Source organism: Furipterus horrens, unplaced genomic scaffold, assembly GCF_987537825.1.
Source record: "Furipterus horrens unplaced genomic scaffold, mFurHor1.1.pri manual_scaffold_1, whole genome shotgun sequence".
Taxonomy (NCBI): Eukaryota; Metazoa; Chordata; class Mammalia; order Chiroptera; family Furipteridae; genus Furipterus; species Furipterus horrens.
In genome coordinates this window covers 197,705,245-197,720,571 of record NW_028327171.1, presented here as the reverse complement: position 1 = coordinate 197,720,571, position 15,327 = coordinate 197,705,245, and the positions used below count along the sequence as shown (strand labels likewise).

The 15,327-nt window shown below is 45.9% G+C and overlaps 1 protein-coding gene across 2 annotated transcripts in view; it reads left to right on the top strand.

Moving 5' to 3' along the window:
• LANCL1 (LanC like glutathione S-transferase 1) overlaps nucleotides 1-15,327 on the top strand; it is a 53,254-nt gene that overhangs the window by 23,049 nt on the left and 14,878 nt on the right. For both annotated transcript variants that reach the window (XM_090283351.1, XM_090283343.1), the window contains exons 5-7: nucleotides 7,271-7,406; nucleotides 7,958-8,104; nucleotides 10,630-10,812. In XM_090283351.1, the coding sequence (XP_090139477.1) occupies nucleotides 7,271-7,406; nucleotides 7,958-8,104; nucleotides 10,630-10,812 (466 nt within the window). The remainder of the gene's footprint in view (nucleotides 1-7,270; nucleotides 7,407-7,957; nucleotides 8,105-10,629; nucleotides 10,813-15,327) is intronic.

Here is a 15,327-nt window from a genome sequence, read left to right as displayed (position 1 = left end):
GAGTGGCCTCACTGCCCTGAAAACCCTCTGTGCTCTGCACATTCGCCCCTCCTCCCTCCTCCCTAACCTGGCACCCATGGCTTTTCTGCTGTCTCCGTAGTTCTGCCTTTTCCAGGATATGCCCTGGAATCATGCAGTCTGTAGCCCTTTCAAACTGGCTCCCGTCACTGAGTAATATGCAATCACAGTTCCTCCGTGTCTTTTCATGGCTTGATATTTCATTTCTTTTTAGCGCTGAATAATATTCCACTGTTTACCAGTTTACTTATTCACCTACTGAAGGACATCTTGGTTGCTTTCAAGTTCTGGCAAATATAAACTGCTATAAAAAATCCATGTGCAAGCTTTTATGTGGACATAAGTTTCCAACTCCTTTGGTAAATACCAGGGAGTATGATTGCTGGATTACTGCTAAGGATATGTTTAGTTTTATAAGAAACTGCCAGACTGTCTTCCAAAGAGGCTGTCTCATTTTGCATCCACACCAGCGGTGAATGAGAGCTGCTGTTGCTCCACATCCTTGCCAACATTTGGTGTGGTCGGTGTTCTGGAATTTGGGGCGTTCTAATAGGTGTGCAGTGATATCTTGTTGTTTTAATTTGCACTTCCCTCTAATATATGACATGGAGCTTCTTTTCATGTACGTATTGGCCATCTGTATATCTTCTTTAATGAGGTACCTGTTAAGGTCTTTTGTGCATTTGAGTCCAGCAACATTTTAATCAGTGATGGTCCCTGAGCTGACCATGGTATTTTTGTTTTGTTTTGTTTTCCCTGCTATTCTTTCTTATAAATTACTCTTAGAATTGTATTATCATTACTGATTTCATTTGTTGAGGAGCCTTGGTTAATCTCTCATTGTGTCATGGTTTATATAGTTCAACAACAGGTTTTTGGCCTAAAATTCTAATAACTAGATTTTTTCCACTTAAATTTTATTATGAAAAATTTCAAACATAAAAAAAGTTGAAAGAATAGTGAATACCTATATATCTACCACATAGATTCTACTGTTAACATTTTACTGTACTTGCTTTATCACATATCTCTCCATCTATCCATTCCTCTGTTCATTATTAATGCTTTCAGGGAGCTGCCTTTCAGAGTAAATTGCAGACATCAGTACACTTCCTTCTAAATACCTGAGCTTGCACATAATTTATTGGAGTTCAGTATCTGGCTAGTTTTTTCTTCCTTTGATGTAAACTTTATACATAACGAGCTGTTTAAGTTTTAAGTGTAGACTTACTGAGTTCTGATGACTACATATACCAGTGTGCTCCATGCCCCTATCAAGATCTGGAATATTTTCCCAAATTTTTTTCTTCTCCATCTTCTGTCTTCTCCTTCTGAAATTTCAGTTACACATATGTTGGGCCTTTTAATATTGTTCTACTGATCTCTGAGACTGTTCTTTTTTCAATCTTTTTATCCCCACTCTCTGTTCTTAAGATTAGGTAATGTTGATGTTTTCTCAGTTCACTTGAGAAAAAAAAGTGCCTTTTTTCCCCTGTCCTATCCATTCTGCTGTTAAGCCCATCCAAGGAATTTTTTATTTTAGACATTGCAATTTTTAGTTCTAGAATTTACATTTGGTTCCTTTGTTCCAATTTTTTTTAGTATGGTAAAATACATATAACATCAGATTTACCATGTGAACCATTTTTAAGTATACAGTTCAATGGAATTAAATGCATGCAGGATGTTATGCAACCACCACCACCACCACCATCTTCATAGCTCTTTTCATCTGGCAACCACGGTGCTGCTTTCTGTCTGTCTCTGTGATTTTTAACTGCTCTGAGCATCTCATGTAAGGGGACTCATTCAGTATTTGTCTTGTTGTGACTGACTTGTTTCACTTAGCATGATCATCCATGTTATAGAATGCACTGTAAGTAGACTCTTTAAGATTTGGTTTGTATTGTATTTAAGGAAAGAATCAGCCATACTCCTGTCGTTTAAGCATATATATGCGAATTCTCCCTCCTCCCCCATTTTTACATCATACAGTGATATTTTCTTAGTGCAACTAATTTTTTTCAGTGGGAAGGGTAACGAAAGAGAGGATAGAGGAGGATCCAAGGAGCCTTGCGCTCTACCTGTAATGATCTATGAATTATATTAAAGCATTCCCTGGATTGTTGTATACTTCCAAATACCGTTTTTTATGCATGCCTGTGATACATCTATCAGGGGTTAGAAATTACCTACTGCAACTTAAAAACAAAAAAGTGTAGTATTAGTGTATTTTAGAGGAAAAAACTATGACCATCCCATTCCAGGGCTGGGAAGTATTTAATATAAAATCTGTCACTAAGCTTGATCCAAAATGACAAGTGAAACAAAACTGATTTCCCCAAAAGTTTAATTAACACATATATTCCTTTTAAAGTAATTAACTTGCATGAGACCAGCCAATACAAAAAATGTTTCATACCCATCTAAATTTGAAATAGAAGCTAGCTTTTTATTTGTTTTCCATAGCCAGTTTAAAGCCATTAGCCACCTACCTGCTTTACAGGTTCACAAGGAACTCCCATTGAATGAATCACTCTTTTTAAGTATCATAAAAATAAATTGTAGTGGCCCAATATTTTATTTATAATGCCAGCCTTTCTCATGTATGTGCAACCAAATAGTAATAGTTTGCTATGTGAAGAATGTTAATAGGTGTTAATATTTGTTAAATACAAGTAGTGTGTATTTAAAAAGATTGGGGAAATTAATTAAACAAAGGTAAATATGTAACTTTACTGTCTGCTCAGTCTTCAGAGAGTCTGAAGAGAAACTCCACCTACTCTAGAGAACGGAATTTGCCACATTTATCATTTAGACAATGTTTTTTCCTCATGACATTTTAGGGCCTATTCTTCTAAGAAATAGTCTTTGGGGAACAGTACCATGTAGTAATATTGGTTTATTTTAAAACACTCTTAAGAGTAAGCTACAAGTTTTTTATACCTTGGTGATAAAGGTATTTTTGTTACTTTTGTCTTTTTAAAAATTTTATGACATTTTAACAATATATTTTTTACAGCCAGTAGACTTGTTAATGTTAAAAATATAGAATGTGAACTTATGATAGGAAAATACATTGTGGTCACAGCTTCGATTTTTTATATTTCTGGATTTCATGGCAGAAGAAAAAGAAAAATACTATTTGTAGTTTCACATCTCCTTTTTAAGAAAAAATTATGTCTTTTCAGTTCAGTTTCAGGAAATCCAAAATTAATTGATGTCAATTAATTTGAAGACAATAACTGAGGTCTCATTGTCCCGCTGATAGCGCTTTCCTATATTTTCTTAGTATAGTGGTCTTCAGACTCATAATTTTCAGTTTTAGAAATCAAAGTGTCTTTGGGATCATCAAAAGCTAATCCTTAGATAGAAAAACCGAAGTACAAAGAGATCAGTGTTTCCTTAAGATAAAGGTTCTTAACTTTGGGACCCTGAGGGCTTGCGAAGGTATAGAAAACCCCCAGATTGCATTTTCACTTTTCTTGGAGGGGTCTGTGACTCTCCAAAAGAAGAAAGAGAGAGGGAGGCAGGGAGAGAAGGAGAGAGGAGGGCAGGGGAGTTCAGATTGTCCTGCAGTTGGCCTGTGGGTAGGGTGGTAAGTAGTGCTAGTTCTTCCTGGTGCCCGACTTCTGTATGGATGTCAGTTGTCACCCTTCCTTCTACAAAGAGACTGCTGGTGCCACTACACAAATAGAGAACACTGCCTGTTTGGTACCCAGTTAAGTGACTAACCTGATGTATTGGGGCCAATACTCAGAGTGATGAAGAACTTTGGCTCTCTGGTCAGAAGAGGTATACCCTCTCTCTTTTGTAGTGTGATGAGTACGAAAAGCACTTCTTTTTTAAAAAAGAAGTCAAACTTCTTTTGATGATGTAAAGCAAAAAACTCCCCAGCGACACCCTGCGAAGTATTGCTAAAAGTAGAACAGAACTACCCTGTTTTATTTGTCTTTATTCTTCCTTCAGATTGATTGCTATTAATATCAGCATATTAAAACAAATACATGGACCTGCATCATGTGCTTCTGGGTTTGAGAGTTTCTGAAAACACATAGAATAATTATTATGACTTATAAATGCTGTCATTCCTCCTTTTTTGTCTTAAGAATGGAACATGTAAAGCATGAATTTAAAACTCCTACTTTTAATAATTATCAGACCCACCTAATGAGTTTTAATGACTTGAATTCATATCCAGAAAAAGATGGAACACGCACTTACTTTTTTACCCTAAACCATATTGTTTTAAGGAGATGTTCTGAGTAATACTTGATTTTCAAAGATTTGAAAGGTATTTGCTACCTACTTTGAACTTCCCAAATGCAAATAAGTTTGGCTGCAAAATAATTGTAATGCTAATTATTGATCCATATTGCCACCTAGTGGTAATGCAGGTCAGATCATAGTGGTGACAAATAAAGGAAATGCGTTTTCTAATACAGCGGTTCAGACATTTTTGTTTAGTTGAGAACATCATTGCAGTTAATGCAGTGATTGTTCTGAGGAACTTCATAGAGCAGTGTTGGGTTAGAAAATTCATGGTAATTTCTCTTTCAATATTTCTTTTAATCTCCTTTGCAAAAGTCAATCAAAAGTGCTTTTTTATATCCAAATTCTATACAGTTTGATACATTTACATTAAAACTTGATTTAAAATTTCTTATCAAGACTCTGAAACATTCATTCTGTTTACTACAACAGATGAGTTTATATCTAGTAAACAGATTTTACTTTCTTAAGGTTACTGACCTGCCAGTTGGACATTTAAAGAAAAGAGAATTTTTATTAAAATTTTTTAAGTTCTTTACAAATATTAGGAGTGTGTGTGTATATGATCCTGAAGTAGAAAACAAAATGGCCCATAATTCCACATCCAGATGACCTTGCTGGCATTCGGGAAAAAAGTCAGGGTATCACAAGAAAATTAAAAGCAATCTCTTACCGCTGTGCTCCTGTACCTAAAATAACACTGTTTGTTCTCCTGTGAGTTTAATGCCTGTTTTTGCAGAAGGAAAAATACGCATGAGCCATCATTTGCATACTTAACCAATCTGATTGAAGTGCCTCCATTTGCTAAGATACAGTTACTTTGTCAGTAACTGCCACCAGCCATGCTTTTCAAACCCCTCCTTCCTGCTTAAGGACCCTTTCCTGACTTTCTCAGTCTGTTTCGTAACTGTTGTCCCCCGTTAGTCGTGAAGCCGTCTCATTCTGGTAATTAAAACATGTCTTCTTCATTTTAAGTTGTGAGCGCTCCCTTGTCTCACCACAGGCCTGTGGAAGTGGCAGGGAGGCGTCGGGCGGGGACAGCTCTCTGCTCTTTCTCAAGTACCTTCCCTTTGGGGCTCACTCTCTTCACCGTACCTGTTGGGATCTAGCCTAGTGATAGCAACTGTCCGGTTTCTGTTTGCTTGTTTGTCTTTGATTTTTGTAGATATTGGTAGCTTCCAGCATTGCAGGTGGCAACTGTATACCCACTACTGCCCAGTTATAACCTTACCACTGAATCTGCTGAAATGAAAGCCCAAGCTATTGATTAAACTCTACCAAATGTGCAAACACTGTTTGGGAGTGAGATACACACGCACACAAGTGGTCCCCGACCTGTCTCTGTTGCTCAGACGAAAGCCACATTGTAGGCCCTTCTGAGATCTTACTCACCAAACAGTGCCGTCTGCCCGCCTACCCATCTTCACCACTCATTCCACCAATGAAAAGGCACTTTCTGACACCTCACTGCACCTACTAATAGACCATCTGGTGTAGATTTTGATAAAGTTATTTGAAGTGTAAGTATTGTACCTGTGAATGTTGATTCCTGATTACAATACTTTAAATATAAACAGTCACCCCAGGATGTAATTTTTGATACTTCAAATGTTAATTAACACTTCCTAGTGTATAGACTAAAGTTAGATGAGATATATACACAGGCCCTTTTTATATTTAAATACTTTTAAAATCAATTTCCACACAGACAACTTAGAAGAATTTTTTAATTGGAAGGGACCACTCATTTTATAGATGAGGAATTTAAAGCACAGGGATTAAGTTGCAAGTTCAGTGCAGGTTTAGTGCCATAAGCTACTTGATGACAAAGACATTCTTTGATAGGACTAATGTTCTCTCATAATTACTCTCTTCTAGAAAACCTAGAGCTCTTCCCTCATACTTCTTCCAGGGTATTAATATTATTTTACAAAGTTTCACACACACAAAAAAAGTTGTTTTAATAACTTAAATGGTATAACCTTTAATTTTAGGATAATTTAGAGGTAACTGAAATGTGCTTTCAAATTTCGTGTGATAGAATACCTAAAATGGCAAGGACAGTTTTCCTACATGTCATATTTGTTGCACACACACACACACACACACACACACAGGGGGAAAGGTTCATTCTCAGCGTTCAGACTATAAATGTGGTCACTTTGCTGAGCTCATCTCCCTCTGTGAATACCACCTAATTTCTGGGTGCTTGGAGCTTCCTTTTTTGGTCCTCTGAAACAAACTTTGGGGCTTTGGTTACCCCACTGCCACATACTTCCCACTACTGTGCCTACATCTGAGGCCAAGCGATGGGGAAGCTAGAAGAGAAACAGTGGGGGCACATTTTTAATTTTTTGAGGTATCTCCATACTGCTCTTCACAGTCATTGCACCAGTCTGAAGGAACCCAAAACACTAATTCAAAAGAACATAAGCGTATGTTCACTGCAGCGTTATTTACAGTTGCCAAGATATGGAAGCAGCCCCAGTGTCCATCAGTAGATGAGTGGATAAAATAACTATGGGGCATTCACACAAAGGAGTACTGCTCAGCTGTGAAAAGAAAAAGAAAGAAGAAAATTTTACCCTTTGCAACAGTATGGATGGACCTGGAGAACATTATGCTGAGTGAAATAAGCCAGTCAGAGAAAGACAAATACCGTATCATTTCACTTATATGTGGGATCTAATGAACAGACTGAACTGATAAGCACAATAGAGACAGACTCCCAGGTGGAGAGCAGATGACGGCTGGAGTTGGGGGAGGGACTGAGCAAATAGGAAAAAGGACTCATGGACGTGGACACTGTGTGGCGATTGTGGGGGTACCAAATGGTAATGGTGAAAATACAATTTAAAAAATTAACATATAATAACTTAATATATGTTTTAGCTGTGTGTTTTTCAGATGTACCATTCTTTAGTATATGCCACTACCTAAGTCCTTTCAAATTACCTTCAGCATGTATTTTTCTTCTCAGGCTAATTCACCTAAATAAGATCGATCCTCATGTTCCAAATGAAATACTCTATGGTCGAGTGGGCTACATCTATGCTCTTCTCTTTGTGAATAAGAACTTCGGAGTAGAAAAGATTCCTCAAAACCATATTCAGCAGGTACCATGTTTTTGTGCTTTTTGTAGTCTTTTTAGGATTCCACGTAGTGCCTGCCTGAACTGTTGGTTTTATTTAACCAGTTAGCTATCCCAAGTAGCTGGAAGTTGTATATTGACCTCAAAAAGTCAGGCATGATCAGAGGACCAGTAGCCTCATGCTGAGTGCCGTGGAAACACTGCAGAGAATGACTTGGGAAGCCGTTCAGCCATTTTGAGAGTTTAGAGGCCCTTTCCAAGAAGATAGGGGCCAGATTGCACCTTGCAGGTGCAGGTGGCTCCTTTGGTGCCTGAAGCAGTCATGCTTTCCTTTGACAAGTGAATTCTTGCACGCTCTAGTGAAAGGAGTTCAAGATTTTCCATGCCATCCCCTTTTTAGACAGAATATAGTCACACCTACTTCTCTGGGTGCTGAACTTAACTGTGCCCTTCCATGGCCTAAGGCAGCGTCTAATTTACCCTGTTGCCCAGTATCTATGCAAAAAGGTCCTTACCTCCACCAGTAGGATTTTTACTCTAATTCTCTCATTATTTTGGCTGCTTTTCTCCCTGTAGATTTGTGAAACAGTCTTAACATCTGGAGAAAACCTTGCTAGAAAAAGAAACTTCACAGCAAAGACTCCACTGATGTATGAATGGTACCAAGAATATTATGTGGGGGCTGCTCATGGCCTGGCAGGCATTTATTACTTCCTGATGCAGGTAAGAGGTGGTGATGGTGAGACTTTAACACGTGCTCCTGACTTTGCTGTCTTGGGCAGAAGACAGGTGCTCCAGCTCCATGTGTTCATTCTCCCAACAACTGCATTACCCTCCTGTAATCACTGGCCTAGACAGACAAGAGGACTGTTTGCCAAGGTGCATTTCATGTGAACAGATATAAAGGGCGCTGTGCTTTGAAGTGATGTTTGGTTTGTGGATGCCCATACTTGCCTACCTAGGTCCGCTTTTCCTGACTAAAGCGTTTTGACCTGTACTTCTGTATGAAGTGCCTTCTGCTCTGCTCTTCTCTTTCAGCAAATGCCTTAAATTAAGAGTATTATTTCACATTGTAAGGCACAACCCATTGAAACAAATTCCAGAAGAACAAAATCAATAAAAAACAAATGAGCGTATGTTGCCTAAGGCTCACTGTGAGAGCAAAGCTAAGGAGCCTTTCCAATGGATGTTGTGTAAGCTATCCAGAAACAGCTGAATAGGCTATGCTCAACAGTGCTTCAGATCTAATACTATTGGGGAACATCAGCCAAAGTCACATCGACTAAGGACAAGTAGAATTTACTGCAGCCAGCATAATCTGAGAGGGGAGGTCAGAAGAGGACTTCTCTTGGGAGCCTCATTTCTGGGGGCTTATTTAGCTCTCTTTAAGGAGAGATTGGCACTTGTGAATAAGAATTTATGGCAGAAGAAAATTGATTTTTAATGGTAGCAGAGGTGTCCCCCTCACCTTCCCGAAGTATAATGTGGCATAAAGAAAAGTGTTTCATTAATATGTTCAACATGAGTGCTTAGACATACAGACTACTCGCTGGTTGAATAGCTGGCTATAATAATGCAACGTCAATGTCAGACCTGCCCTCTCCCCATAACTAAACAGTGACAATGATGCTGGAAAACTCAAGGTTATTACTGCTTTTAAGTGCAAAGTCACACTTTGGGGGTTACTGGTTATAAGAGACCAACGGTTGTATTTATTCTATACTTCTCAATTAAGAGTTTTATAATTAGGGATTTCAACAGTTTAGACTTAAATTTCTTTATTTTCTGACATACCCCTCACTGGCTCTCTATTTCCAGAAATAAATACAGATTCTTAAAAGTTTTCAGGAAGGAGAGTTCATGTGTTCTGAAGTTTTAAGATGAGTTAGAGTCACACAGGTCAGTGACTAAACAGCGACATGACCTTTCTTTTTTTTTATTTAATTTTAATTTTACTTTTGTTATTTATTTATTTTGAGGGAGAGAGAGAGGGAGAGAAACATCAGTGTGAGAGAGAGAAACATCGATTGGTTGCCTCTTGCATGCACCCCATCCAGGGACCAAACTTGCAACCTAGGCATGTGCCCTGACCAAAATCAAACCGGTGACCTTTAACTTTATGGGATGATGCCCAGCCAACTGAGCCACACCGGTCAGAGCAACCACATGACCTTTCATTGAAGTAGCTCATCAGGAGCATCTTACCCTCTGTCTCTTTTTCTCTGTAGTAAGAAATCTGGAAACGCAAAGTACTGAGTTTTCCATTGGCAGATTGTCATCTATTTTAAATTATTTAATCTTTAGTCCTAAAAATTCATTTCAGGAGATGCCTATATATTAGCATAAAGCAAAATATTTTTTTGGTCATCTTGGATAATTCCTGCAAGTTTGAGGAGAATCCACTTATTCTACACTAGCATTTTATACAGAGCTTGAACAATATCCTTTGGATAAAATGAAATCCACATGTGCCCTAAAGAACTAAGTGCACATTCAGTGTCTGAGGAAGCCTTACCATCAGTATGGCCTAGTTCCTGCCACCACAGTCTCCTGCCTGTGCATCACACCACTACCTCCCCCTCCTCTGCACAAATTCACCCCCTGCGGGGCAAAGACAACACTTTGAACTTGTCATTTAAAGAAGTGAACACTGCTTTGAATTAAGAACGGGACCAAAAGAAAAACTAAATATTATACCAAAAATGGAGGCTCGTGTGCCCATTTCAATATGTCTTATAAATCTGTCCATTGTTTTATCAAAATCATCCTGCATAAGTATCACTTCCAAGTCCTCTGCAGAAAGGCTTGATCTAGAGTCACACAGCAGTTTGAAATCTAGATTCCCAGTCTCCTAACTTGTTAGCATCCTCTTCCAATGGAAACATCTAACTGTAAAAATGAAAGCTGTGGTTGGTTTGTTTGTGGATCTCTTTCTGAGTTTTAATGTATGCATAAGGTGTTAAACTTCTCTTAATACTCATTTTCTCAAGAATGGACTTAGGAAAATTATTTATATGTATGTAGATAGCAAATACTGAAAGACAATATGGGCTTACAGCCCCAAGAGTTAATTGATAGTCTAGTTTTAGTTTGTTGCAGTAGGTGCAATAATTGCATTGACTCCAAAACTTCTTAATGACTTCCAGTTCCTTTTGGTCATGTTTTCTTTATGGTTTAAAACCCATTTCTGCAGCTCAGGGGGATATGCTTGTTTCAGCAGAACTAATAACCTCCTTTCTCATTTTTAGCCCAGCCTTCAAGTAAACCATGCAAAGTTACACAGTCTGGTCAAGCCCAGCGTAGACTACGTCTGCCAGTTGAAATTCCCTTCTGGCAATTACCCTCCCTGTGTGGGCGACACTCGGGATCTGCTGGTCCACTGGTGCCATGGTTCCCCTGGGGTAATCTACATGCTCCTCCAGGCCTATAAGGTACTGTGAATGTTGTTTTAGAAATAAATAGGAAAATATAAAATGCTATAATTTAAAATGAGTTTTATGCATAATCTTTAAAAGAGCAATAGATAAATCACTTGTTAGCCCTGAGATCACATTTGCTAAATGAATTATAATTCATTCTCACAGTAGCCACCCATACTGGCCGTTATTTCATAGACCCAGGAGGCTTCCTCACTGACAAGGAGACTATCCAAGATTATAGCATCAGTGGCAGAGCATGACGAGGACCCCGGAAACTCAGTTTAAAATAGAAAGAGTCCACCTCGTGCACTGCTGGTTGGAATGTGAAACGGTACAGCTGCTGTACAAAACAGTTTGGCAATTTCTCAAAAAATTAAACTGAGAATTAACATATGATCCAGCAATTCCACTCCTAGGTATTTACCCAAAAGAATTAAAATCAAGGCTCCAAACAGACCCTTGTACACCTGTGTTCCACAGCAGCATTATTCACAACAGCTAAAAAGTGGAAATAATTCCAAGTGCCTATCTACAAATGAATGGATAGACAAAGTGTGGTGTACACCTACAGTGGAATAGTATTCAGCCTTACAGGAGGATGAACCTCTAACCCATACTATAGCATGCATGCATGAACACTGAAAATATTGTAAATAAAATAAGCCATATTCAAAAGGACAAATACTACATGATTTTACTTAAATAGTGTTATGCTGGCGTGTGGGTGAGTGGGGCTGCGCGGTCACTTCTGCTCTGTAGAGGAGATCAGGGGCTGCGCGTTCACGGTGCGCCGGCGTGTGTGTGAGCGGGGCTGCTCAGTCACTTCCGCGCTGGCGTCTCTGTCAGCGGGTCTGGGGAATCACATCCGCGCTGGCACCTGGGTGAGTGGGGCTGTGCGGTCACGTCTGCGCTGGCTTGTGTGTGAGCAGGGCCCCGCTGTCATATCAGCGCCGGTGCCAGAGTGAGCGGGGCGTTGCGGTCACATTTGTGCTGGCATTTGGGTGAGTGGGGACCCGCTGTCACGTCCGCGCTGACATGTGTGTGAGCGGGTCTGGGGAATCACGTCCGCGGTGGCATGACCGTTAGCAAGCCCGCGCGGCCACATCCGCGCTGGCGTCGTCGTGAACGGGTCTTGCCGCGCGCTCACGTCCGCGCTCGCGTCCGCATGATCGGGGCCTCACGGTCACGTCCGCGCTGGCGTGTGCTTTAGCGGGGCCCTGCTGTCACATCAGCGCTGGCGCCTGGGTGAGCGGGGCTGCCCAGTCAAGTTCGCGCTTGCCTGTAGGTAAGCGGGGTTGGGCGGTCACGTCCGCGCTGGCGTGTGGGTGAGCCGGGCCCCGCTCTTCTATCCGCGCTGGCGCCTGTGTGAGCGGGGCTGGCCGGTCACCTCAGCGCTGGCGTTTGGGTGAGCGGGAACCCGCTGTCACGTCCGCGCTGGCGCCTGGGTGAGCGGGGCTCCGCTGTCACATCCGCACTGGCGCCTGGGTGAGCGGGGCTGCCCGGTCAAGTTCGCGCTTGCTTGTGGGAAAGCGGGGTTGCGCGGTCACGTCCGCCCTGGCGTGTGGGTTAGCGGGGCCACGCTGTCACATCCGCGGTGGCGCCTGGGTGAGCAGGGCTACCCGGTCATGTCAGCGCTGGCGTGTGGGGCAGCGGTGCCGGGGAATCACGTCCGCGCTGGCGCCTAGGTGAGCGGTGCTGTTCTGTCACGTCCGCGCTGGCGTGTGGGTTATCGGGGCCCCGCTGTCATATCAGCACTGGCGCCAGAGTGAGCGGGGCGGTGCCGTCACGTTCGTGCTGGCATTTGGGTGAGCGGAGACCCGCAGTCATTTCCGCGCTGGCGTGTGTGTGAGCGGGTCTGGGAAATCACGACCGCAGTGGCATTACCGTTAGCAAGGCCGCGCGGCCACATCCGCGCTGGCGTCGTCGTGAGCGGGTCTGAGCGCGCGCTCACGTCCGCGCTCGCGTCCGCATGAGCGGGGCCTCACGGTCACGTTCGCGCTGGCGTGTGGGTGAGCGGGGCTGCTCTGTCAGATCCGCGCTTGCCTGTGGGTGAACCAGGCTGCCCCGTCACGTCCGCACTGGGGTGTGGGTGAGCCGGTCCCCGCTCTTCTATCCGCGCTGGCGCCTGTGTGAGCGGGGCTGCCCGGTCACCTCTGTGCTGGCGTGTGGGTGAGTGGGTCTGCGCGGTCACTTCTGCTCTGTAGAGGAGATCAGGGGCTGCGCGTTCACGGTGCGCCGGCGTGTGTGTGAGCGGGGCTGCTCAGTCACTTCCGCGCTGGCGTCTCTGTCAGCGGGTCTGGGGAATCACATCCGCGCTGGCGCCTGGGTGAGTGGGGCTGTGCGGTCACGTCTGCGCTGGCTTGTGTGTGAGCGGGGCCCCGCTGTCATATCAGCGCTGGCGCCAGAGTGAGCAGGGCGTTGCGGTCACATTTGTGCTGGCATTTGGGTGAGTGGGGACCCGCTGTCACGTCCGCGCTGGCATGTGTGTGAGCGGGTCTGGGGAATCACGTCCGCGGTGGCATGACCGTTAGCAAGCCCGCGCGGCCACGTCCGCGCTGGCGTCGTCGTGAACGGGTCTTGCCGTGCGCTCACGTCCGCGCTCGCGTCCGCATGAGCGGGGCCTCACGGTCACGTCCGCGCTGGCGTGTGCTTTAGCGGGGCCCTGCTGTCACATCAGCGCTGGCGCCTGGGTTAGCGGGGCTGCCCAGTCAAGTTTGCGCTTGCCTGTGGGTAAGCGGGGTTGCGCGGTCACGTCCGCTCTGGCGTGTGGGTTAGCCGGGCCCCGCTGTCACATCCACGCTGGCGCCTGGGTGAGCGGGGCTGCCCGGTCAAGTTCGAGCTTGCCTGTAGGTAAGCGGGGTTGGGCGGTCACGTCCGCGCTGGCGTGTGGGTGAGCCGGGCCCCGCTCTTCTATCCGCGCTGGCTCCTGTGTGAGCGGGGCTGCCCGGTCACCTCAGCGCTGGCGTTTGGGTGAGCGGGGACCTGCTGTCACGTCCGCGCTGGCGCCTGGGTGAGCGGGGCTGCCCGGTCAAGTTCGCGCTTGCCTGTGTGTAAGCGGGGTTGCGCGGTCACGTCCACGCTGGCATGTGGGTGAGCCGGTCCCCGCTCTTCTGTCCGCGCTGGCGCCTGTGTGAGCGGGGCTGCCCGGTCACCTCTGTGCTGGCGTGTGGGTGAGTGGGTCTGCGCGGTCACTTCTGCTCTGTAGAGGAGATCAGGGGCTGCGCGTTCACGGTGCGCCGGCGTGTGTGTGAGCGGGGCTGCTCAGTCACTTCCGCGCTGGCGTCTCTGTCAGCGGGTCTGGGGAATCACATCCGCGCTGGCGCCTGGGTGAGTGGGGCTGTGCGGTCACTCTGCGCTTGCTTGTGTGTGAGCAGGGCCCCGCTGTCATATCAGCGCTGGCGCCAGAGTGAGCGGGGCGCTGCGGTCACGTTTGTGCTCGCATTTGGGTGAGTGGGGACCCGCTGTCACGTCCGCGCTGGCATGTGTGTGAGCGGGTCTGGGGAATCACGTCCGCGGTGGCATGACCGTTAGCAAGCCCGCGCGGCCACATCCGCGCTGGCGTCGTCGTGAACGGGTCTTGCCGCGCGCTCGCGTCCGCATGAGCGGGGCCTCACGGTCACGTCCGCGCTGGCGTGTGCTTTAGCGGGGCCCTGCTGTCACATCAGCGCTGGCGCCTGGGTGAGCGGGGCTGCCCGGTCACCTCAGCGCTGGCGTTTGGGTGAGCGGGGACCCGCTGTCACGTCAGCGCTGGCGCCTGGGTGATCGGGGCTGCTCTGTCAGATCCGCGCTTGCCTGTGGGTGAACCGGGGTGCCCGTCACGTCCGCACTGGGGTGTGGGTAAATGGGACCTCACGTTCACGTCCGCACAGGCAGTGGGTAAGTGGGGTTGAGCGGTCACGTCCGCGCTGGCATGTGGGTTAGCTGGGCCCCGCTGTCACATCCACGCTGGCGCCTGGGTGAGCGGGGCTGCCCAGTCAAGTTCACGCTTGCCTGTGGGTAAGCAGGCTTGCGTGGTCACGTCCGCTCTGGCGTGTGGGTTAGCCGGGCCCCGCTGTCACATCCACGCTGGCGCCTGTGTGAGCGGGGCTGCCCGGTCAAGTTCGAGCTTGCCTGTAGGTAAGCGGGGTTGGGCGGTCACGTCCGCTCTGGCGTGTGGGTGAGCCGGGCCCCGCTCTTCTATCCGCGCTGGCGCCTGTGTGAGCGGGGCTGCCCGGTCACCTCAGCGCTGGCGTTTGGGTGAGCTGGGACCCGCTGTCACGTCCGCGCTGGCGCCTGGGTGAGCGGGGCTGCCCGGTCAAGTTCGCGCTTGCCTGTGTGTAAGCGGGGTTGCGCGGTCACGTCCGCGCTGGCATGTGGGTGAGCCGGTCCCCGCTCTTCTATCCGCGCTGGCGCCTGTGTGAGCGGGGCTGCCCGGTCACCTCTGTGCTGGCGTGTGGGTGAGTGGGGCTGCGCGGTCACTTCTGCTTTGTAGAGGAGATCAGGGGCTGCGCGTTCACTGTGCGCCGGCGTGTGTGTGAGCGGGGCTGC